Below are 26,341 nucleotides of genomic sequence, written 5' to 3' on the forward strand. Positions count from 1 at the left end.
GCATTCTGCATCCCCGCTTCTTTCCCTTTTTTAATAATTCAATTCAATGCATCAACTATTCACTGCGCACAGCACTTAACAATTAAGCTAAGCGCTTTACAGTGTCTTCTCACTTAACCCTGGCTATCATCCTCACTTCAGAGTGAGCACAGGGTCACAGAGAGGTTAACCCCCTGAGCAGGGTCTCACAGCCAGTAAGTGGCAGAGCTGGGATTTGAACACAGGACTTTTCCAGTCCACACACTGAATCACTGTGCTACACACCCCAGAGGGACGCACTGTAGCCCAGAGTGCCAACCACAGCCCCAGCACCTGGCGCACAGTAAGTCGGTGCTTGGGAGAAGCGGCTGAATGTGAAGAAAGACTCGAGTGCGCGGTGGAGCGTCGGCCCCCTTTGCTCCCACCACACGAAGGTGGAAGGACCAGAGTGGACATGGCGTGGGCGGGCAGCCCCTCCACATCACCCAGGCCCACTTCCTCTCCCCCTCCCAACAGCATTGGTGGCACAGGGACCGGGATCAGCCGCGCTAGAGACGGCCGGGCGTTTCCAAACACAGCCGCAAACACTCCGACGCTCACCCCGCCAGGACACGAGGCATCGGCCCCGGGCAAGGGCAGCTCGCAGCTACCTCCAACATTTCAAACAGGTTCAAGGAAACAGTCATCCACTTCCCCACCTGGAGGCCGTTCAGCCAGCCAAGGGGATGCTCCCTGAGTCAGCTGTCATCCTGGCTGGTCTTGGAGATTCCACACCCAGTAGCCAGAGGGAGCCTTGTAAGTGTAAGTCAGATGGTGTCTCCCTCCTCCAAACCCTCACGGGTGCGCCATCGCACACAGGGTGAAGCCTGCACCCTCCCGAGGTCCTGCATGACCCGCCATGACCTGGTCCCCCTCCGCTTTGAAAGGCCTGCTTCCACCGTTGGTCTTTCGCCAGGAACTTGGATTTGGGGAGGGTTCCCCCCATTAACTGAAAAGAGGGGCCAGCTCTGCCTGAACTGCAAGCGACGTGGCCCATGCTGAACGCCTGCCAACCTTCTGCAGTCTGGAACCCTGCCCGTGCCAGGCAGAGGCTGCCCACGTGGCCAGCCCCCAGTGAAACCCTGGGCCCCGAGCTCTCCAACGTGCTTCCCAGGTAAACAACACCTCACACGTGTCACCACAACGCACAGCTGGGGGAACTAAGCACAGACCGTGTGACTCCACTGGAAAGGGACTCTGGAAGCTCCTGCCTGGCTTCCCTCAGGTGCCTTTTCCTCTGTATCTTTTTGCTGTAATAAGTCACAGTGGAGAGTACGACTAGATGCTGCGTCCCGAGTGTCCTCTTAGGGAAGCACTGAACCTGGGGGTGGACACGCCCCCGTACCGCTCCGATCTCATCTCCAGCCCTGCCCCCCTCCTCACCCCGGCTCCTGCACCCTGGCCCCCTGGCTCTCCCGGCTGCACCAATCGTGCCCCCATCCTAGGCCTTCACCTCTGCTCCTGAGCACCATGTGCCTGGCCCCCTGGCCTCCTTTGGGTGTCTGTGCACAGAGCCCCTCGTGTCCTCCTTTTACAGGAGAGCAACCCCTCCCAGGCCCCCCTCCCCTGTGCTGTTCTCTTTTCCTCCACAGCCCTGCTCTCCACCTGCCACGTGCACTATCTGCTCGTCAGCTGCCTGTCTGCCCCGCTGGAAGGTAAGGTCCTTGAGGACAGGAGTCTGGGGGCTCCCTTACCACAGCCAGTCCTCCCCGCACGAGGGCCAGCCCGTGGCAGGTGCTCAGGGAACGTCGGCCAATGAGTGAACAGTTGCGCACACCATCGCCTGGGCTGGGGGAGGACGAACCCAGCTTCCAGGTCACGGGTGATCTGTCCACAGGAAGGGCTGGGCAGAGGGACAGGCGGCCACCCGGGAGAGGGGACCACTCACCTCCAGGAGCTGTGCAGCGCTGGGCCGGGTCTCCGGGTTCTTATCCAGGGCCGTCTTCAGGAAGTCTCGGAACTCCGCAGACCTGGGAGGACAGACAGGTAAGCTGGGAGCGGGCGAGAGCCGAGAAAACTCCCCACATCACTGACTCCACTCTCCTGGGAGGCGCGTGTTTCCCAAACACGCCCTTCAAAGGACAAAGGGTGCCTTTATAAGCTAAATGGCAGAGGCGACGGGGCCTTCAAGATGCCCTTCTCGTCACAGACATCACCAACAGAGAGGATGTGGAAATCAGAGGAGCAGGGACTTGCCTGAGGGCACACAGTGAAACACAGCAGTGCTGGAGTTCGAGCCCCAATTCCCAGCCCAGGGTTGTACCACGTGGCTGCTGGGGCTCACGTGGGCTCTTACTCCTGCAGTGGGATCCGGCTTATCTGGGTTACCCTGTCTCCCTGATGGAGAGCCGATGTCCACAGCACAGAGGGAGGAAAGAGCCAGGAGGGTCCAGGGAGCTCAGAGAGGCCTGCAGACCCCCAGGCCCAACTGCTCCCCAACTGCGGAGCCCAGCAGCGACAGCAGAGCCCTGGCACCCCGCATCCCAGGCCCGCTGGCCGTCCAGCAAACACCCTCAGGCAGGCCTCCTGGCTACTTACCACTTAGAAGGCATGAGTAGCGTGGGAGGGTCTGACTTGGCGATCTTGAGCAGGACCCGCATGGGGTTGAGCTCGTGGTGCGGGGGCTCGATCTGGGCCATCTCAATCAGAGTGATGCCCAGGGACCAGATGTCGGCTTTGTAGTCGTATGGGGTGTCCTTCATGGTCTCACACATCACCACCTCGGGGGCCATCCTGAACCAACCAAGGGACAACAGAGGGCTCAGACCCTGGCCTCCACAGGCGCTTCTCAGAGACTCAGTGTCAAGGACCAGCACAAGCCAACATCAGGGGGTTGGCAGCACTCCCGAGTCATGAGTTTCATTCCTTTCCATCCCACTGTCTTCCTTAGGACCGTTTTCTCACAGAAAGACGCCTTCCAAGCAGCTCCACTGCCCAAGTCCTGCTGCAGTTCTGATTCCTACCACAAGATGGCAGCAACAATCCAGAACACAGGGTCCTGGGGAAGGGGTGGGTGGGAGCAGTGGGGAAGGGACCCAGGGAAAACTGGGGGCGGGAAGGGGGGTGAAGAGAACACAACAGCACATAGAGAAGGGATGGGAGAGAAAAGGAGAAAGAGGAATAAAAGGGCAGAGAGAGAAAGAAAGAGTGAGTAATAAGCAAGCAAGAAAGGAAACTCACTCCACGATGGGAAGTAAAACAGAAAGTAGTTAGGTATGAAACTGAGAGAGGTTTTTTTGTTTGTTTGCTTGTTTTTAAAGTAATAGTTTTGGAAAAGAAGGAAACACAATGGACTGGATAAGTCTGGGGAGATTTCATATAAGCATAGGAACTGAACTTGTATTGTTCATCTTCATGGCCCTAGCCCTATGCCTGGCACTCAATCAAGAACCATTTTTCAGGGGTATCAATTCTTATTAATGGAGCATTTTCTACATGCACCATCCCATTCAAGCCTCACAATAGCCCATTATGTAGGTGCTATTATACCCCTGATTTTACAGGTGAGTAAACTGAGGCACACGAAGCTGAGCAACATGGCCAAGGTCTCAGCGCTAGTAAGTGGGGGGATCTGGGCTCAGACCCAGTAGGCTGACTCAGGAGCCCCTGCCTCTGTCCTCTCTCCTCTAGACCAGCCAGAGGAACCACGGAGAGTTGGAGGTGTAGCGTTCAGTCCACCATCCCATTTCCAGAAGCTACACGACTTACCAGTAAGGCGTTCCTATGAAGGAATCTCGTTTCTGCAGAGTCTTCAGATTCTTGGCAGACACACCAAAGTCAGCTGCAAGGGAAGAATCTCAGATAGAGTACTGGATGGACATTCCTCCACCCACAGCCCTGGGGCATGGACTCAGAGACACACGTTCCAAATCAACTAACAGATGCCATTTTCTATCTAGCAAACTAGTGATCATTAAAGAACAATAATACCTACTGCTGTAAGATGTATTGAGACATGCACTTTCCTACTTGCTAATAAAAATAGAAACTGAAGGGGACTCCCCTGGTGGTCCAGTGGTTAAGAATCCACCTTCCAATGCAGGGGGTGCGGGTTCAATCCCTGGCCGAGGAACTAAGATCCTACATGCCGCAAGATGCAACTAGAGAGAAGCCCGCACGCCGCAATGATGGATCCCAGGTGCCGCAGCTAAGACCCAACACAGCCAATAAATAAATAAATAAATTTTTTTTTAAAAAAAGAATATAAATTGAAGAGGCTTTTAGGAAAGCAGTTTGGCAATAAATAGCAAGAACCTTTCAAATATCCATACTCTTCTGGTGCAGTAATTCCAAATCTAGGAATCTAACTTAATGGAATAATCGGGGTTTTTTAATTTTTATTATTTATTTTATTTATTTTTTATTATTTTTGGCTGCATTGGGTCTTCGTTGCTGTGCGTGGGCTTTCTCTAGTTACGGCCAGTGGGGGCTACTCTTCATCGCAGTACACACAGGCTTCTTATTGCAGTGGCTTCTCTTGTTGCGAAGCACGGGCTCTAGGCGTACGAGTTTCAGTAGTTGTGGCTCACAGGCTCAGTAGTTGTGGCGCACGGGCTTAGTTGCTCCACGGCATGTGGGATCTACCTGGCCCATGGCTCGAATCTGTGTCCCCTGCATTGGCAGGCAGATTCTTAACCACTGCGCCACCAGAGAAGCCCGAAATAATCTTAAATATTAAAAAAAAATTATGCGTAACGATATTCACCAAAGTGCCATCATAATAGAGACGAGTTAAAAACAACCACAATTGCTTAGCTTTCAGGGAGTGATTTTAAAACTTCTTGCATGCAATATATAATATATTCTGTCTTTTCCAAAAGAACTTAAGGGACTCTCCTGGTGGTCCAGTGGTTAAGACTCCATGGTCCCAATGCAGGGGGCCCAGGTTCGATCCCTGGTCAGGGAACTAGACCCACGTGCATGCCGCAACTAAGAGTTAGCACGGCACAACTAAAGGTCCCACACGCCGCAACTAAGACCTGGCACAGCCAAATAAATAAATCAGTAAATAAATATTTTTTTAAAAAAAGAATTTAAGATGGTGTATCAAATACACACACACACACACACACACACAGAGCAAGATGAACTAGGAAATTAGGAGAGGTAAGAAAGAAGGTAAAGGGTAAATAACTGAACAGATTAAGAAAAATGTGATACACACACACAGTGGAATATTTCATTGTCATTAAAGTTTTGAAGTACTTTATTCAATATTTTAATATTAAATTATACACATTAATATTAAATTTTAACATACATTTCATAATGATAATAGGTGAGGAAGGTTAAGAGGTACAAACTTCCCATTACAAAACAAATGAGTCACGGGGATGAAATGTACAGTGTGGGGAATATAGCCAATAATCATGTAATATCTTTGTGTGGTGATAGATGGTAATAACTAGACGTATCACGGTGATCATTTTGTAATGTGTAGAAATATCGACTCACTATGCTATGCACCAGAAATCAACATAGTGTTGTCAATTATACTTCAAAACAAACAAACTCATAGAAAAATAGATCAGATGTGTAGGGGTTCGGGGGAGGGGGAATTGGATGAAGGTGGTCAAAGGTACAAACTTGCAGATATAAGATAAATAAGTTCTAAGGAGGTAATGTACAACATGACAAATAGAATTAACACCGCTGGGTGTTATATATGAAAGCTGGTAACACAATACATCCTAAGAGTTCTCATCACAAGGAAAAAAATTTTTTCTTTCATTTTGTAACTATACAAATGGATGTTCACTAAACTTATTGTGATAATCATTTCATGATATATGTAAGTCCAATCATTATGCTGTGACCTTAAACTGATACTGTGCTGAATATCAATTATATCTGAATAAAACTGGAAGTAAAAATAAATTAAAAATTTTAAATAACATATATTTAAATATTTCAATATTTAATAGAATATTAAAATATTTTATTGGTATATTTATATAGATTAAATGGGAAAGGGGGAGGATGTATATTGTATGGTCAGAATTATGCCCCACTCCCTCCCCCACAAAAGGGCAAAAATATATTTTGCATTATTGGAGGAAATGTACCAGGCTGCTTAAATGGTTGTCTGTGGGTGGTAAGACTAGACGAGGTTTCTTCTATTTTCTGAATTCCCGAAGTTTGCTGTGAGAAACGTGTATGACTTTCAGGACTAACAGAAAATAAATAAATATAATTTCTCTTTACACACACATCCACCACCACCGGTCTGGCTTCACACACCTGCTGCTAAGGGAAGAGCCCAGCGCCACGAAGAGGAATTTATTTTCTCCAGTGCTCCGGCCTTCAGGGGCCAAGTTTCATCTTCATTAAAAACTAAACTCAGGAGGAAGCAACACCTTGAGAGAACTGTCGATGTTCAGTCTGAAGCCTGGCTTCGAGAAACTGCAAAATTGCTATATAACTGCTGGCCAGGCCCCCCAGGAGCCTCCGCCTGGGTCTGGAAGCCACGATCAGGTGCTTTAATCAGACTCACAATTTCAAACCAGGAGGGAGCATAATGCTGAGAGATGGGCCTGAACACTAGAGAGGTGGGTTCCAGTCTTGCCCCTTCTATTTCACCAGGTTCATTCATCTATTCATTCAGGTACCATCTAGAACCACACACAGGCCCAGGGCAGAGAATACAGTGGGGAAAAAGCAAATGAAGTTCTTGCCCTCGGGCAGCTCAAAGCTTAGTTGTGGAGGCAGACAGCAATCAGATAAGCACCAACTCACAACCATGTAAAGTGATGGAAAGTTAGGGCTGCGGGGCTGGGAGGGTCTACAGTCGGGGGATGTGACCTCAAGAGAGCAGGGAAGGGAGGACCTGGAGGAAGTCCAGATAAGTGCCACCAGGCTATTCATTCATTCAACAAGCACTAACTGAACATCCCTCACGGGCCAGGCACTGTTCTAGGCACAGAGATGAACCAAAACCCTCACCCTCATTGGCTTGTTATTCTGGTGGTGGAAAACAGGTTCTCCACACCACGTGATTCCTGGTAATGAGAAGGGCCATGCAGGGATAAGGCAGGGCAAAGGGGCAGAGAGCTCTGGATGGATGGGCGGCTATTTTAGACAGGAGGTCAAGGTCTAGGGGAAACTGTTTCCAGGCAGAGGAAGCAAGCTGGCTGCAGGGCCCAGGAGGGGCAGGGCAGCATGGCTGGAAGGGGGTGGACTTGGATAAGTGGGGAAATAGGCAGGGGCCAGGATAGTTACCAAATCTCTGACCCTCAGTTTCCCCTCCAGTGACATGGGGATGGTGAGACTGTAGAACTACTTTGTAGGGTTGCAGTGAGAATTAAATGCCGCATAAAGCAAGCAGCTCCAAGCCCGGCTCTTGGTAAATGCTCTGTCATGATGGCGAGTATTCCATGGGTGCTTGAGCTGGCACCCTCGAGATCCTTAGGTTGGGAAAAGGACGAGGCTGTACTGAGACCCCTTCCTGGGAATGGTCAGGAAAGCTGGTCTCTGAGCCCCAGTCTGTGCTAACTGGACGACAGCTACTCCATCAGCCGATGACAGTGCTCACGGGACCGTCTGGCTATTGGGGTTGGGGGGCTGTCGCCTTCCAGGGTGGGAGCAGCTACTGCTGCAGGGTGAGATGCAAAAACCAGGAAACCCAGGTGAGAAGCCAGCTCTGCTGCTGACCACCCTGTGGCCTGGGCAAGTCGTCACCCCATCACTGGGCTCCTGGGTAAGAATGGGGAGCCAGGCTCACCTCCTGCCTGCTGGGTCCGCCGGGGCCCCACGTGGGCCTGGCTATCCTGTAAACACCAACAATGGCTGGCACGCCATTCCACGACATCTTTGCAGGAGACTGACTGCCTCTCAGACCCAGGGTGAGGCTTCCAGGAGGGAGGCTGGAGCTGGCCACTCCCATACCACAGCGCCCACTGGTCCCTTCCGGAGAAGGGAGAGGAAAAGCAGAAACCACCAACTTTCAAAATGACACACAGTTGGTCCCCAGGGCCCTCCCTGTTGCAAGCGCCTGCCAGCTTTTTGGGTGGCTGCTACTTCCCCTTCTGGGGACCAGCCAGGAGGGTGGGGCGGCCCCTCCCTGCAGCCCAGAACCCTCACACTGTCCCTGGGCAGCGGTGGCCACAGCCGTTTGCTCCCTGAAGGGAGTTTATAAGCCATATCCTCCGATAGGTGGATGGCTGCCCTTGGACAATTCAAAGGCAGTCTGGGATTTTCAACAGGCAGTCTCTTCTGTTGAAAACACTCCTCCCTTCCCTTTTCCTATTTTAAAACAAGAATCAGAGACAAAGCAGCAGGCAGGTGGGGACTCCATAAATTATCATTTCCATATGGAAAGAGGCCATTTCTGCTTTGTCCACAGCAGTATCCCAGCACCACATGTGCCACATGAAACACTCAACAGGGCTATCAAATGAACAACAGAATAAATGAACGGACGGAAAAAAAATGGCAAAACTGGGTTTTAAGAAACATGTTTGATAACAATTCTATTTCTGGAAATAAATCCCTCCCCAAACAGATTTCAAATATACATGGAAAAAAAATAAAAAAATTAAAAAATATATATATACATGGAAGCTTCTGAAAGCATTATTCAAAAGAGTGAAAAATTAGAAAAAAACCTAAGCTGCTGCTGGAGCCTGGTTGGCAGATAGTTCAGTAAATTTGGGCTCACGCGGACCATGAGATAACATGCAGCCCTTAAAAAAGAACGAATTTGGGCTTCCCTGGTGGCGCAGTGGTTGGGAGTCCGCCTGCCAATGCAGGGGACACGGGTTCGAGCCCTGGTCCGGGAAGGTCCCACATGCCGTGGGACGGCTGAGCCCGTGCGCCACAACTACTGAGCCTGCGCTCTGGAGCCCATGAGCCACAACTACTGAGCCCACGTGCCTGGAGCCCGTGTTCCGCAACAGGAGAGGCCACTGCAGTGGGAGGCCCGTGCACCGCAGTGAGGAGTGGCCTCCGCTCGCCGCAGCTGGAGGGGGCCCACGTGCAGCAGCGAAGACCCAACGCAGCCAAAAATAAACAAATAAAATAAGTAAATTAAAAATGGATTTCTATTTAAAAAAAAAAAAAGAACGAATTTGCCTTTGTACCTACTAACTTGGACGTGCGTCCATAACACGCTGCCCCCACCATGGTGCTGACAGACCGACGCACTGTGTGGAATGAACAGTAGGAATTCCAGTTGTATCTTAAAAGAATGACCCACGCACACTGCATGCACACAAAGACGTCCACCAACATCGAACAGAGTCTGAAAGGCTGCACATCAAACTTAATTGTGACCACCTCCCCGGAAGTGGGATTTTGCTGGGGGCAGTGTGCTGAGGGGGCCTTACATTTTTTACTGAATACACCTTTTATTCTTTAAAACGTTTATGACAGAGAGTACGCATCGCTATTATGAAAAGCAGGTTTGAAAAGCTGAGATGCATATGGCGAAGTTTGGGGTGAGGGTTGTGGGGTTTTGTTTTTGTTTTTTCTTTTTTAAAGTAAAGCTCAGTGGGGGCCAGGATGTGGTGAAAGAACTTCACACTCCACTGGGGGGTGTGAACTGGCGCACCCAGCGTGAACGGCACACTGGCCACAGGTATCAACACCACCCGACACGCTGCACACACCCAACAGTCCTAATTCCAAGACTCCCTCTTAAAGGTGTGATTACAGACAGAGACTTGCAGACCCGTGAACAAGCATGCCCATCACTACACTTGTTAGAGGATAATGTGAGAAACCTCACGAGATGCCTAAATATCCAACTTTGGGAGTTTCATAGGTCAATTATGGTTTGTGCACATGATGGAATGAAAGAAAAACATTAAATAACCATGTTTCCGAGGAATATTTAAGGATATGGGGAATTATCTGATATTATTCAATTTTTTTAAAAAGCTGACTGGAAAAAAAATATATATATATATATACTATGATCCAAATTTTTTAAAAAAATACATGTTAATCTAATAAAAACTAATATTTACTGAGAACTTATAAGGTGAGCAGCACTACACAAAGAGGCTTATGCGTATCATTTACCTTCCTCTGTATGTCATTTTGCATCTCATCAGCATATATATTCCTATGTATGTCATTTATATCTATGACCCTTTGGGGCAGGGAAAATTATCATCCCCATCTTACAGATGAGGACAAGGAAGTTTAGAGAGATTACGTAGCTTGCAGATGGTCACCCAGATCTAAGGACAAATGTGACGCTAAGTCTGTGCTCTACCACTCTCTGGTCTTTCTGAGCTCAGAAAAAAGACTGGAAGGAAGTAGTGCATCTTGGCAAGATTAGAAGAGACTTTAATTTCCTTCCTTGTGGGTCTTATTCCTAACTGTCTATACGACTGTATCTACCTATATACTCATTCATATATTTATTTTCTTATTACCAAGGTAATACTGCTTATCAAAAATTCAAACATTTACAGAATAAAAAGTCTCCATAATCCTGGCAGAGATAAACACTTATGAGTTTGCTGCATAGAATTCCAGATTTATTTATAAAAATAAAAATCATATATGTAAATTAAAATATATTAAAATTATATGTATAGATCATTTTCAGGTATTTGCTACTTCTAACAATGAAATCAGATTAAACATACTATTCTGCAACTTGTTTTTTCCCCCTTCACAGTAGGTATATACACCCTTACAAGAGATTACACATTTTCTACAACTTAATTTTCAATAGCTGAAGAAGATTCCATTGCATGACAGTACCATAACTTATTTAAGTAATTCTCTACTGGAATAAATTGGATCATTTCTGATTTCTTGCTGTTACTAATACTGTTCCAATGAATACCACTGTACATATCTTTCTATACATGTATAAATAGCACATATTACTTTTATAATCAGAAAATTACATCAGTGTAAAATGCATTACATATTATACACACACACACACACACACACACACATACACACGCAGTGAACTTAGAATGTATGAAGATATATAAGAGAATCTTTCATCTGTCCCCTTAACCGAAGGCAACCAAAAGAATCCAAGATAAGAGGAGCCTTTCCCCAGACAATGCCAATTAAAGGCAAACCACTGCCCAACTGTCCTCCTCTCCTGGACCCTCCACCCCACACCAGGGGAGTCCACAATCTAGCTTGGTCAGGGCTTACACTCGAATTCTAGGTGTCTGAGAAGCTTCCAGATGGGCCTCAATCAGGGGTCATGCCATTTGCCCCAGGAAGTATTTGGAAATGAATGGGGTCAGTCAGGTTACCACAACAAAAGACAGTACTGCTGCCATTTAGTGAGAAAGAGCCAGGGACACTGCATCTCCTTACACGGCAAAAGTGTCCCATCCAGCCAGCAGTGGCCCTGTGGGCAAACACTAGCCACAGCCCTCATGGTGCAGACAGAATAGTGAACCCTCTCTAGAGGGTTTGGGACCTGCTGAAACTGGGGTGGTGACGGGAGAATCAAAGGCTCCCATCCCTAGCCCTGGAATCCCAGGGGTTTCCTTCCTTAGAGCAGCCGCAGGCATGCCTGGGCTCAAAAGAGGGAGGCTTCCACCAGTCGCCCAAGTGACCTCTCTTAATTATCAGGACATCTGCCTTCCCAGGAGCATCATGGGAACAGTACCAGGCAGGGAAGTGAGAAGAGTCTACTGGGATCTGAGACAAACTACTTCCTGTTTCTGAGCCTCAGTTTCCTCATCTATTAAATGGGGGTCATATTATGCAACCAACTGTGAGACTGAAAGAACTGCTCTATTTTTCTGTTTCTATTTTTATTTTCTTTTGTTTTTTAGGCAACCAGGTACACATGACCACTAATGAGGGCTTTGCTTTCCCATTCATTCCCCTCCATCTTCGGCCTCCTACCCCACTGCCTTCATCAACTCTCTCTTCTCCCCCATAACCCTGCATTTTTCTGGTATTTTCTCTCTCTCTCAACCTCAATTGCAAATTCAGTGCTTTGTTCTTGCTTTCCATCCACTTCTGCCTCACTCACTCCCTCTTCTGGGTCTCTATTACTCCAGCAGGCTGTGCCAGCCTACGGTGGACAGCAATTTGTTTTTCTGGCAAGTCCAAATCTTTTCTCCTTCTAGAAAACCATCTTGCCCACCCCCAACCCCACTGTTTCAGGAGGGCGAGGGGGACTTCCATACTGCTACATGATCCCGCCTCCATTCTCAGAGACTGACTACAAGCTGGGCCAATCAGAGAAGCCCTCCTTACTGGGCCTCCTTGATTGGTCCAGGGATCTGCACCCGAGCCACGCTGGGCCAATCAGAGCTCTTCACTGGGATTATTGACTCTGAGACTTGAAATGATGAGGTTCAGTTCATCCTGCAGGAGGTGATGCTGGGAAAAGTAAAATTAAACCCAGCCAGAAGCTGTGTGTGAGGGGTTGGACTGAGAGCCTAACCAACATGCACACAAGGGCAGAAACCAGAGACAGTCCTGGCAGCATTGTTTTCCAGGATCCAACTAACTCCATGTCCAGCTGCATATCTTCCCCAGCACGGTTCCATACACCATATACACACATCCTCCTGTCTGCCTTAAGTCGCATGAGACCAGTTTTTATCACCTGCCACCAAAAGAGTCTAAGGAGGGTAGTGGTTAAGCACATGGGCTCTGAAACCAGATGCACTGGTCTAAACCCCAGTTGTTCCTCTTACTAGCTGTGTGATTTTGGGTAAGTTAATTAACCTCTCTAGGTGCCAAATCCTTCCTCTGTAAAATGTTATCAGTTGTCTGTGAGGATTCAGTGAGTTACATACCAAACACTGGCTCAGTGCCTGGCAGCCACAATGAAAGAACCAAGACCCCAGCCTGCTGGCAGCAGCAAACAGGAATTCTGGGTTAGGGTCCAGGTGGGGGTGAGAGGCAGGTGACTGGTTCCCTGCCAGGCCTACCTGCCAGGCCTCCTGAATATCAGGGTGCCTTTGGGAAGTAGAGATCCTGTAGTAACTTGAACTGATAAAGTAATGGCAATGCTGGACGCTACTATTTACTGAGCACCTACTATGTGCCAGGCTCTGTGTTAGGCACTTTGATTTTTAGGCCAGTTCAGACCTCTTCTCGGAACTTGAAAGACCCCAAAAGTTGTGAAATTCACCTCCCACCTTCAGAGAAGCATCTCTGGGGAGAGCAAAACAGGTTCTTTGGAGAATGAAGAACATTCCTCCTCACGACAGCTACTGTGAGACATTCCTCAGCCCAGGAAAGAAACTCAACCTTTGCCAGGCCTCTCTGATGGGCTGGGCACCTACAGATGCTTTGCATATATTGTCTCATTAAATCATCATACCAATTCCATGAGGTAAGAACTACTACCCCACTCTGTTTGAGGAAAGTAAGGTTCAAAAGGGTTAGGTGACTCATCCAAGGCCAAAGGCAGGTCCAGGACAAGAGCACAGATCTTCGGACCTCAGAGTCCTCACCCCACTTCATATCTGAACTGTCTCTGGTGGCAGACACTCTTCGTTTCCCCCTCTGCACAAATGGATTCCCACCGGCCATGAAGAACTGCTTCACAGCCACCAAGAGCTGGAACGTGTGCTCTGCTTGGCAACTATCAAATGAATCTCAGAGGAAGTTTGAAATCCTAGACAGAAGTAAACATTTAACAGAAGGAAGAAGCAAAATGCCTAGCAGCAGAGAGGGACAGAACCCTGAGCCTCCCTGTGACAGTACTTTGTATGTCAGCCCACTGGTCACAACCCTGTGAGGAGGTTCTGTTGTTACACCCACTGCACAGATGAAAAGACTGAGGCCTGAATGGTTAAATGTGTTTGTCCAGCTCGGGAGCGGCAGAGTCAGGATCTGAACCAGGCTTGTCTGTGTCTAGGGCCGACGCTTTGCTCAGCTCATCCTGCTGCTTCCCATTTATTCCCACTCCATTGAGAAACACAAACTGTCTCTGACGAGGTGACAGCTCTGCTTGGGAGAAAGATCTGCTGAGCAATTCTCTCATGCAGCCCTGAGTTGCATAATGCCCCTCCAGGGGCCCCAGATGGTCCCAGGGACCTAGGAAGAGGCAGACAGACTGCTACCTCGTCTCCCAGGCCTCCTCCACTGCTTCACCAGGCAGATTCCAAGCCCCAGGGGGAAGGAGGATTTTCCAAAGCAGAATATCAGGCCTCAGCAGGCATCCACACCACGGCTCCCAGGGCCCAGCGGTAATTGTGCTCTCCCTGAACTTTTCTTCCTCCTTAATTGGCTTCCTGGTTTTCTCAACTGCATCTGCCAAGTCATTTGGAAAGCTGATGCCCCCATCTGCTTCTACTGGGTTCCGAGTGGGGTTCTGGAGTCAGCTCGGCACGTCAGCGCCCTCCCGATTGAGGGGGTGTGTGGAGGAAGTCAGCAAGGGAAAGGAGGCCCTCACTGGGCACATCTTAGCCCGAGACTGCTGGGGCCCTCCCTCCATCCCTGTCTCCACCCAGGGCTTCCTGGGCTTCCCTGTGCTCACAGCCCCTCAGGCTGCTCCTGACCCAGGCTGTCTGCGTCCTGTCTCCTCCATTTGATATGTTCTTTTTTTTAGATATTACAGTATGTATTTACTTTATTTTATTTATTTTACTTTTTTTAGTATTTTGCATATTTTTTTCAATTAAAAAAATTTTTTATTGGAGTATAAATGCTTTACAATGTTGTGTTAGTTTCTGCTGTACAATTAACACGTATCTGTGGAATCTAGAAAAATGGTACAGATGAACCTATTTGCAGGGCAGGAATAGAGACATAGATGTAGAGAACGGGCATGTGGACACGGCGGCGAAGAGGAGGGTGGGACGAATTGGGAGATTAGGATTGACATTTATACATTACCAAGCTTAAAACAGATAGCTAGCGGGAACATGCCATAAAGCATAGGAAGCTCGGCTCAGTACTCTGTGATGACCTAGATGGGTGGGATGGGGGGGGTGGGTGGGAGGGAGGTCCAAGAGGAAGGGGATATAGGTATACATTTGCTATGTTCTTGAAGGCTGAGCCGAAGGTTTGCCTTGAATTCCCCAGAGCACATAAGACTCTTCTGTCCCCAGATTCTCCCTGACCTGGCCCTTCCCTGGCCACCTCCCTCCACCTGTGACAGAGCCAGTCCACTGGCAGCTAGAGTCAGGGAGACCCAAGTCCAAACCCTGCTGCTTCTCCCCCCTCATGGACTCATCCCGGGCATCTCTTTCCGTTGCGGGCCTCACCGTCCTCACCTGTGATGGGCATAGTCGCCTCCCCTCCCCCAAGTGTCCTCAGGAGTGCTGACTAAATGAGATGACATCTAGAAAGTGCCTTGTCTGATGGCTGGCATCTAGAGGGTGCTTCATAAACCCAATACATATGCATTATTTTTATTATCACTTTTTTTTTATATTTTATTATTTTATTTTTATTTTTATTATCACTTTTAACTCTTCTCACATTTACTCCTGCATCTATGCAGGGGTAAATATGAGAAGAGTTAAAAGTGATTGTCTTGGGGAGGGGGGGACAGGGAAAGGAGATGGTAGGAGTAGAGGACACATGTATGTGTTATTTTGGTTAAAAAAACTTATTAAAAATATACAGAAATTCTGACACATGCTACAACATGGACGAACCTTGAGGACATTATGCTAAGTGAAATAGGCACAAAAACACAAATGATTGCATTTATATGAGATTCCTAGAGTAGTCAAATTCATAGAGACATTAAAGAGAATGGTGGTTGGGGACTTCCCTGGTGGTCCAGTGGTAAATAATCCGCCTTACAATGCAGGGCACGTGGGTTAGATCCCTGGGGAGGGGACTTAGATCCCACATGCCGAGGGGCAACTAAGCCCGCGTGCCTACAACTACTGAGCTCGTGCGCCTCAACTAGAGAGCCTGCATGCCGCAAACTACAGAGCCCACGTGCTCCGGAATCTGCGCGCCACAACTAGAGAGAAGCCCGCAGCGTGCTGCAACAAAGAGCCTGTGCACTGCAACTGAGACCTGATGCAGCCAAAAATAAAATAAAAATAAATTTAAAAAAAGAGAGAGAGAGGATGGTGGTTGCCAGGAGCTGGGGGCAGAGGGGATGGGGAGATGCTGTTTAATGGGTACAGCGTTTCAGTTTGGGAAGATGAAAAAGTTCTGGAGATGGATGGTGGTGATGGTTGCATAGCAATTCAAATGTGCTTAATGTCACTGAACTGTGCACTTACAAATAGTTAAGATGATAAATTTTGTTATGTATATTTTACCACAATTGAAAAGAAAAAAACAGAGAGGAGACATAAAAAAATAATAATAAGGTTTCACTATATGCCCTTGATGTTCTATTTTCTGTCTGGGAATGGATGAGGGAGGGTTGTCTTTCCATCCATCACTATCTCTCAAATTCTGCCTATCAGAAGCAAGAGCAAAAGGGGTTGGGCCAGTGCCTCCTTGCAGCGCTGCTGGCCTATGGGCATGATCACTCTTGGTAGCAAGGGGCTGTCCTGTACACTGTAGGGTGCTGAGCAACCCTCTCTCTACCCGCCAGATGTCAGTGGTCTCCCCCAACCTTTAGTTGTGACAACCAAAGATGTCTCCAGGCATTGCCACTGTCCCCAGGGGACAAAAATCACCCTCGGTTGAGAACGCTGGATTAGATGCAGCCACGATGGGAACTGTGGCCCTGTGGCCCGGGGAAGACCGGGGAGGACCTCGACATCCCGTGGGAGTGCAGACCCACACTCGCTCCCTCCTGCCCGCAGAGGCCAGGCCGACACCCCAGGCAGGTGGCGCAGGGCTCTGCTTTCCCGCCTCGCCCATAGTCACCCCTTACCCAGCCTGATGTCTCCCTCAAGCGTCATCAGCACGTTGCCAGCTTTCAGATCCCGGTGGATGACCTTCTTGCCGTGCAGGAAGGTGAGGGCTTCCAGCATCTGGCGGCAAACCACCTGAATCTGGGGCTCAGTGAGGCCTCTGTCCAGCTCTGGAAACAGAGAGAACTTGTTAACTCAGCAAGTGCTCAATGCAGGCAACTCCATGTCAGGCCCCTGCCAGGTACAAGAAATACATAAGCCGCCAATGTGGTTGAGCACTTACTGTATACCAGGTTCACTTCTAAGCACTTCACATGGTACCTGCTTCGTCCTCACAGTAACCCTATGGAGCAGGCACAATTGTTCCACCATTTCACAGGTTAGGAAACTGAGGCTCAGAGAGGTCAAGTCACTTGCTCAAGGTCACACAGTAGGGAGTCACAGATCTGAGATTAAAAACAGCCAGCCTGGCTTCAGAGCTCAGGTTTGCAAACACAACCTTTCTGAGGGGCAGAGACCCATTCTGTGAGCGGGCACTGAGTGTCAGGCTCCGTGCTGGGTGTGGGGACACAGAGAAGAGCATGGAAATGACAAGCAACTTTTGGAACACCGTGGGGTTGGGGGGCATGGGAGGGCAGGACAGGCAGCAACCCCTTCTGCCTGGGGAATCGGGAAGCTCCCCAGAGGAAAGGGCACTCGAGCTGTGTCTTGAAGGAAGAACAGGTGTTTGAGAGGAGAAAAGTGGGGCAGGGCATTCCAGGTCAAAGAACCAGCCGAAGCAAAGGCCTGGAGGTGACATGAGCTGGTGTTGAAAAATGTTAACTGGCCGGTGGTGGTGGTGTCAGAGATGGGGAAGGTGAGGGGCCGTCACCAAAAGCCTCTTGTGTGCTAGTTGGGGCCATGCATGCGCGCACACACGCACACACAGACACACACACACCCACTATATACAACCCAGCGTCCACTGAGAGACGGCAGGGCCTTCTTTTCTGAGCAGGTGAGGAGCGCAAAGAAGAGTATTCCACAGCATGTGCAAAGGACCCCGCTTGGCTGGTGGGGAAAGTTAAGTGGAGGTCAGAGGTTGGCAGGAGCTATGGAGGCTGCATTTTCTTTGAAATGCAATGGGCAGTCTGGGAGAGGCTCTGAGCGGGACAGAGATACAACCTGAGTTTTGCGTTTAAAAAATTCCTCCTGGTGCAGCGAGTGAAGAGCTTGCAGGGAACAAGAGTGGGCAGGGGGCTTGGCTGGGGGCCACACCATGGTCCAGGAGGGCTAGAAGGTGGCCAACGCTTTGAAGAGGAAGGATTCCTGACCTGGGTCGGGGAGGGGGGAATGACAGAGTGTGGGACCAGGTGGGTGCAGTGGGGAGGAGGGGTGCGAGAAGAGTCAAGGACGACATGCCCTGCTCTCTGCCCCGCTGGTCACCGTGATTATTTTTTTTTTTTTTTTTTTTTTAAAGATTTTTTTTTTTTTTTTTTTTTATTGATTAATTGATTGATTGATTGATTGCTATGTTGGGTCTTCGTTTCTGTGCTAGGGCTTTCTCTAGTTGTGGCAAGTGGGGGCCACTCTTCATCGCGGTGCGGGGACCGCTCTTCATCGCGGTGCGCGGGCCTTTCACTATCGCGGCCCCTCCCGTTGCGGGGCACAGGCTCCAGACGCGCAGGCTCAGTAATTGTGGCTCACGGGCCCAGCCGCTCTGCGTCATGTGGGATCTTCCCAGACCAGGGCTCGAACCCGTGTCCCCTGCATTATTGGCAGGCAGATTCTCAACCACTGCGCCACCAGGGAAGCCCCACCGTGATTATTGAGTTTTTGCTGCCGCCCAAGCTCCCTGTGCTGAGGTGAGCCTCACAGCCCTGCCTGCTGGGCCTTCAGGCTGCAGGCTCCCAGGCTGGTGGGCCAGAGCACTGCACAGAGGCCTCCCTCTGGCTGGAGAAGCACTCTCCCTTCTGACTTCCCAGGGCCAGGGCCAGGGTGGAGGCGCCAACTGCACTGTCCTGGGAAGCCCGGCCCCAAAGCAGGGCTCCTGGACCAGAGGTCCCTCTCTCTGGGTCCACAACTGCTCCCCTTCCCAACTGCTCATCCTTAACCCCTGCGCTTCCCCCAGCAGGGGTCTGGGCTCAGAGCCTGAGGGGACTTCAGGGCCACACAGACTGCGCCTGAACCCAGCGCTGCCTCTTACTGGCTGTGTGGTTTCTGGCAAGTCGCTCTATCTCCCTGCATCTTCATTTCCTGGTCTGTAAAATGGGAGCATGATGATAGATGTAGGCAGGGCTCCAGCGATAAAGCATGTTAACTTCTCAGCATGGAGTATAGTCAATAAAAGGTGATCGCTGTTACGCTGGTCCTGAGATTATGTCAGATTATCTGCAGCAAATTTTTTAAATGTCAAAAATGAGTCTGGCTCATGTCTGATTTACTTACATAAATGAAACAGGAAAAATCAAAGTGATGATGTGATGATCATGATCTCAACGCCACCATTTTTGGAGCCTTTACAATGCACTAGGCACAGGGATAAGGACTTGGGTACATTATTTCATTTAATCTTTACAATAATCCAGTGAGGTAGATAGATAAGACACATTTTTAAAGTCCAGTTTATTGAGATATAATTTACATACAGTAATATTCACCTTTTTTGGGTATAGAGTTCTATGAACTTTGGCAAATGCATGTAGTCACAAAAACAGCACCACAATTTATTAATAGAATACATATTTCCATCACTTCCCAAAATTCCCCTGTGCCCCTTTCACCCCCATTCCAGCCCCAAAGCAATCACTAATTTGATTCCTGTCCCTATAGTTTCATCTTTTTCTAGAAAGGCACATAATTGGAATCACACAGTATGATAAATTTTTAAGATGAATTTTTGATTACACAGCAATACATGAATCCTTTCTTCTTAATAAAAGAAGTTGCAACATTGCAAATGAGTCTAAGTCCCCTTTGAAATCACATCCAGACCTGCCCCTTACCCTACTGTTCTTCAGGAGGGCTGAGAGCCAAAATGTTTAGCAGCTAACAAGGCGTGGCCAACAGGATCAGAACAAACTAAGATGGCCATGTGGTGATGTGACACGTGCATGTTCTTCCCATGCCGTAAAGGAGCCAGCCCAGCACCCCACGGCTACCAAGCCAAGGAACCTGGGATGGACCTCAGGAAGCCTGGACCCCAAGCCCAGGCTCATCACTTTGCACAACTCTGCAAGGCGATGGGAGGCAACCTAGGGCAGAAAGGCCCTCTGAGCAGGGCGGGCATCTGCGGGACAGTCAACCCCTGACCACAGAGCTGCAGCCAGAACCTGGCTCTCCTTGTCCCAGCTTCTCTTCTCCCACCTTGATTTCTAAAATGGTGATGGCACTTTTCCTTTAACTGCTGCCACCAAAAAGGAGCAAACCACTTGGGGCTGGAGCAGTCAGTTCCACCAGGAGAAGTGAGACAGAGAGCCCAAGGTGAGTTTGCCTGCTGGCTGAGCAATAGCCTGGGGTGATGTCCCAGCTGTGAATGAGCTCAAGGACCTGGGACTCATCAATGCCTCTTCCCTCTCTGATATCCTCCCCCAGGTTTCATTCAGCTAAGCGGCAAGCTGGGAGAGGTAGGCTGCTAGTTGGTTCCCATTCTCCCCTCTTTTTAAAATATCCAAACATACGGCCAACCAGCCAGAAGACCACATTTGTCAGCCTCCCTTACAGCTATGTGTTACTATCTTCTAGCCAGTGAGATGAAAATGGAGGTGTCATGTGGGGCTTCTGTGATGTCTCCTTAAAAGAGTGGCAGTGGGATGTGTTTTTGTGGACCTGTCCTACCCTCCCTTCTTCTATCTTGCTATTTGGAATTCTGATGTGATGGCTGGAGCTCCCACAGCCATCTTGTCACCAAGAACAGAAAATCAGCATGAGAATGGGGCCAACACAGAGTAAAGTAGGGCCAAGAGTTGGAGAAGGAAACCAAGTTCTTACAACAATGTTTTTAAAACCCCTAGCTCAAGCTGTGCCTGAAGCCTGACACTCTTAAACTTTTCAGTTATTAGTGGAAATAAATTCCCCCTCCCACATCCCCCACTTTTTTTTTCCTAAACCAGTTTGAATAGCCCTTATAACCTAGAGCATCTCAACTCATACAAGACCACCATTTTTATGTTGTCAGATTCTACCCAAAACAATGAAAATCTTCAAAGGCAATCTCTGCTGGGAGAAGGCACACCCAAGGGCCATATCACAAGTGCCCGTATCCTGTTCCCCACTGTCATTTACCCACCTGGGAACTCTGGGAGTGGCAAGAGGCTCTGCAAGGAAGGCCAGCATCCTATAGCTCAGGATGGGAAAGGGCTGCCATAAATTTGAGACATTCCTGAGATAAACTGAGGGGGAAAACACCCTCTTCACAATAAAAATGTGGCTGAATGGTGCTATGTTATACTGAGGGCCTCTCCTCTCCCGAACTGCTCCAGAATCCCGGACATGTTATTCAACCTTCTGGGCCCAAGACTCTCAACCTCTCCTCACTCACTGCTCACCAGGCTGGCAAAAGCAAAGGATAATGCAGGGCGGGCAGCAATTAGGAACAGCATCCCCCAGACCTGGGTTCACATCTCGGCTCTGCTGTGTGACTCTGGGCGAGCTCTTTAACCTCTCTAAGCATCAGTCTGTCAATAAAACAGAGATGCTCTTTCTGATTTTATACATGAGGATAATATACATGAAAGCAGCTACCACAATCTCTGGCATATAGTGGCCATTCAAAAAATAGAGGTGATTACTAACATATATTTTTTGTTACTGCTCAAGCTTGCCTGGAACAACAATTTCCCCATTGAGCTCTTATAGAATGGGTGGGGATCCCCACTTTACAAAGAACCTCCCTCAGGTGTCTCATTTTCACCTCCTAAGAGTACTGTGGGGTCCGGCAAGGGGGCACCACACCTGTCTTATGCCGAGGGCTTGAGGGAGCGAATGACCCGCTCAAGGTCATGTGGCTTTTTGAACAGGAAGTGTTGGTCTTCCAAGTGTCCTGCATCCTCTCCAGTAACCCAGCCCCTGCTCCCAAAAGGGGACAGAGTGGGGAGGTACTCAAACAGGCCACGGGCATTACTGGGGCAGAGGAGTGATGGACACCAGTCCTAAGCAGCGCCAACCCCAGCACCACTGCAATACATCAAGGAAGACTCACTCAGGGGGCTTCCCTGGCGGGCCAGTGGTTAGGACTCCACGCTTCCACTGCAGGGGGCACAGGTTTGATCCCTGGTCGGGGAACTAAGATCCCGCATGCCGCGCCAAGAAAAAACACAAAAAGCAAAAAACTCACCCAGCATGATGGCATCCACAGCTCCCCCAGGACAGAACTCGATCATGATCTGCAGAAAATACAAGGCAAAGTAACAATGAGCAGGAGCCTGGGAGAACCACCAGATCTAGGCCTTCAAGAGGCTCCCAGCCCAGCGCGGCGGATGGAAAAGGGCAATTAGAGTAAAAAGTGCCGTGGGTATTGACCCAGGCCCTCCCTCTCTGGTCCACTCCCATCATCACACTTCCTGCCCCACTCTGGGCTCCTATCATATATGAGAAGATGCTTTCTCTGTTTTTTAAAGTGCGGATAGAGGTGGATGGGGAAGGCAGAAAGTGACACAAAATTTAAGGCACTCCCGGCATCTCCTCCAGCTCCGGGCTCCCGGCCCCTGCTTGTTGTAAAGTCCCTCCAACCAAGTTCAGCAGAGGCAGACACAGTGCCTGCAGGGCGGTCAAGAAGGCTCGTCGCTCTAAATAGAAAAGAAAACCTCAGCCATGACCCAGCTGGGCCAGAGCCAGCTCTCCAGCCAGAGGACGGAGAAATAGCCTTAAAGTTTCAATGAGGCCTCTAAGCTTGTGGCCGACCTTTCAGAGGCTTCCTGGCAATGTAAATATGAGGATGTGGTGATGCACGGCTGGACCCAAGTCCCAAGCCCACGGCTCACTAGTTGTGACCTCGGGCAAGTCACTTCAACCGTGTGAGCCCGTTTTCTCAGCTGTAAGATGGGGCTGCTATGCTATTCCTCTTAGCTGGGCCCCAGCTCTGAGTATATTTAGGGGGAAGGACACCCCTGGGGGCAAGAAACCAAAGGAGGTCAAGCAGGGGGCTTTAAGCTGGGCCAGGGACACCAGAGATACTGGGACCAGGGGTAGCAAAACTGCACCACCCTCCCAGCCCAGGACAGCAGGCAGGCCTGCCACACGCTGTGCAAGGCTACTCGCCATGGGAGGGAGCGACGCAAGGGGGCACCCACCCACTCACACACCACCACCTGCCGGGGAGGAAAGACCTGGCCTCTGACGCTCCTACGGTCACTCTGGTCCTGCCTGGCCATCGGAACATCAGGCCTGACCCCAGCTCCCCCAGACTACCTCTCTACCACTTCGGTGACTGTCGTCCTAAATAAAAGTCATCAGAGATGGATTAATGTCCTGCAACCCAGAACACGAGGAAGTGGTACTTCTTTCTCCCACTCACTCACTCATTCATCTGTTCATTTAACCAACCACCAACCAACCAGGCTTGTTCCCAGGGGTCAGGGTGACCTGGACACAGGCATTGACCTCTCGAAGCTCAGTGTATCATTCTGCCTTTTAATAATCCTCAGCTCCACAAAAGAGAACCCCAAATCCTGTTAATTGCTAGAAAAAACCCAGCTACAAGCGGCAGTGGCGGAAAAGAAGCCAAATTTAGTCACCAAGCAAGGCCACTTACTAGCTAAGTGGCCTGTAAGATGGTGGGATACATGCCGAAACCCCACAGGAGTGACAAAGTCATCCGGGCCTTGCCGGGCGACGGGTGAGGCTCAGTCAGTATGAGCTATTCCTATGATTCCTTCCTTGAGCTCAGAGGTTCAGGCTTTTTTGGTTTTCGTGTTGTCCTCTGAGACCCCATGAAAGCCACCCTCTCTCCTCTCACACAGAAAAATGCAAATACAAACAAATGTTTGTGTGCAATTCCACTGACTTCTTGCACGCCCTGAAGTCCCACCACCAAACCCAGGTTGGGAACCCCTGCTCTTCACCCGCTACTATCTGTGCGGCCTTGGCAATGACCTACCTCTCTGCAAAATGGGATAATACTATGGATGCCCCCAGAACTACTGTAATGATTGGATGAGGTGGTATTTATAAAGCAACAAGCCTGAGCCTCATACACAGCAGACACAGGACAGGCTCAGCCACTCCCTTCTCTAACAGGGGGCAGCTGAAGAGAAAAAGGTGGTAGTGCCTCAGACGGGAATAAAGACACAGACCTACTAGAGAATGGACTTGAGGATATGGGGAGGGGGAAGGGTAAGCTGTGACAACGTGAGAGAGTGGCATGGACATATATACACTACCAAACGTAAAATAGATAGCTAGTGGGAAGCAGCCGCATAGCACAGGGAGATCAGCTCTGTGCTTTGCGGCCACCTAGAGGGGTGGGATAGGGAGGGTGGGAGGGAGGGAGATGCAAGAGGGAAGAGATATGGGAACATATGTATATGTATAACTGATTCACTTTGTTATAAAGCAGAAACTAACACACCATTGTAAAACAATTATACTGCAATAAAGATGTTAAAAAAAAAAAAAGGTGGTAGTGCCTCTTAATTAGCTATGTGACCCTGGGTAAGCCACTTCATGTCCCTGAGCCTCAATTTCTTCGTCTATAAAATGGAACTAATCTTCTCTCCCTCCAACATCATCAAGACAGTCAATGACATGCCCAACACAAAAGCCACACCAATTAATATGCACTTGTCGAATCTAGCAAAGGAAATCACTAGAAAGTGTCACACTTAGACCATGTTATTTAGGCTTCCTACAAAAATATGCCTTCCCAGAACTACAGTTCGTCAACACACCCGTTGCCCGTATCAAAAGTCAGTATGAGAAGTGGCCAAACCCAGGCAGTTCCTGCATCTTTCAGTGAAACTGTCCCTTACACAACATCCTTACTCAAGGTCCCCCATGACCCCTCCTCTCCGACGCCAGCACTAGGAAAGCTTGAGCATTGTGCCATTCTGGTTTGCTTCCTCTTCTGCAATTCGAGAGCTCCATGACCCCCTGCCCTTCCCGTATTTTTTTACTTATTATTATTATTATTTTGCCTTGGCTGCTGGGAAGCTCTGCGCTTAGCTTTGGTTTTATTCCCATGAATAAATGTACCGACTTTTCATTCTATGCCAGGATTAAACCTATAATACTTCACAATTTGCATATGGACCCCGAGGAAGTATCTTTAGGAGATGACTGCCCTGTAACACAGGCGTCCCCTACCCCTGGGATCTAATGCCTGATGATGTGAGGTAGAGCTGATATAATAACAGAAATAAAGGCACAAAAAATGTAATGCGCTTGAATCATCCTGAAACCTTCCCACCCCCCCACCCCGGTCCATGGAAAAATCGTCTTCCACGAAACTGGTTCCTGGTGCCAAAAAGGTTGGGGACCACTGCTGTAACCCACACTTCAAACTGTGAAGCTTTTTTTTGAAACAGCAGTCCTTGTTCGGAGTTAATCAGAGTGACGTTCCATTAATTAACTTTTTGTAATTCTGCCCAAATGTACTCTCACATGTGGCAAAATAAAGTTTGATTTTTCTTCTTTTTTTTTTAAAGTTGCTTTTTTTTGTCCTTTTGGTTTAAAAAGCTTCACGTCTTGGTGCCTTTTATGTGATGCCAAAAAAAAAAAAAATGTCCCTTTCATGACATGGTTCTCACTGGGTTCCATTACATGGATCTTAACACTTTACCTTTCAGCTTGTCAGTGGTAGGGTCACAGGGGGCTTATATTATAAACTTCTCAGGGCTTTTACAGAAATGCATGAGGTTTAATTAATAAAATAATAATCTCAATAAATGCAATAAAAACAATAAATAAAAAGAAAATAATCATCTTGATGCCTTAGGAAATTACTAAATATGCCTGCTTAGAAAAGAGAATAGCCTTAGGAGAAAAAAATATCTGTCACACCTGAAGAGGAAAAGAAACTGGGTCTTTGCCAAGCTGAAGGTACAAAATCAAAGCAAACCCAAAGTTTTCCCTATCTATGGACTTTACAGTTTTATGAGCAATGCAATTCAATTCAATTTTTTTTTGTTTAAAACTGTTTGCATTTGTTTCCTTTTGATTACTTGTAACATTAAAAGCCCTAATTGACAAATAGGAGTGAAAAAATTGCATGGAATTAAGATACTATCATCTGATGTGATTGAAAGAATAAATAGAAGACTATTTTGAGTTAAAAAAAAAAAAAAGAAACATACCTCAATACCCACAGAAGGATTACCGGTGTTCTGTACTTTCATGTATTTTCCATATTTTATTCAACTAATATGTAACAAAATTTTATATTAGAAGTACTCTTTTTTTTAATGGAAAGTACTGGCCTGAAATCACCCATGGCTATAGACGCATCTATTCATCTGAAGGGGGATGGGGTTGTGCCCATCCACGATGAAGGCCCCAGCAGGACCATGCCCAGGGCATCCTGTGATGAAAGGAGGCTCCTCAGGATCCAGGGTGCCTGGGTACAAAGCTGATGGCCTCTAAGCCCTCACCAAGCCCAAAATCCAACAGCTCCCAGTACCAAG

General features: G+C 48.6%; 1 protein-coding gene across 1 annotated transcript in view; it reads right to left on the bottom strand.

The window, feature by feature from the left end:
- The window catches only part of STK10 (serine/threonine kinase 10), a 116,787-nt gene that overhangs the window by 42,785 nt on the left and 47,661 nt on the right, over positions 1 to 26,341 (bottom strand). Inside the window, exons 3-7 of the mRNA XM_007171359.2 lie at positions 22,060 to 22,108; positions 16,766 to 16,915; positions 3,727 to 3,799; positions 2,557 to 2,751; positions 1,907 to 1,988 (exon numbers count right to left, since the gene is read on the bottom strand). Of these exons, the coding sequence (XP_007171421.1) occupies positions 1,907 to 1,988; positions 2,557 to 2,751; positions 3,727 to 3,799; positions 16,766 to 16,915; positions 22,060 to 22,108 (549 nt within the window). The remainder of the gene's footprint in view (positions 1 to 1,906; positions 1,989 to 2,556; positions 2,752 to 3,726; positions 3,800 to 16,765; positions 16,916 to 22,059; positions 22,109 to 26,341) is intronic.

This window comes from Balaenoptera acutorostrata, chromosome 2, assembly GCF_949987535.1.
Source record: "Balaenoptera acutorostrata chromosome 2, mBalAcu1.1, whole genome shotgun sequence".
Taxonomy (NCBI): Eukaryota; Metazoa; Chordata; class Mammalia; order Artiodactyla; family Balaenopteridae; genus Balaenoptera; species Balaenoptera acutorostrata.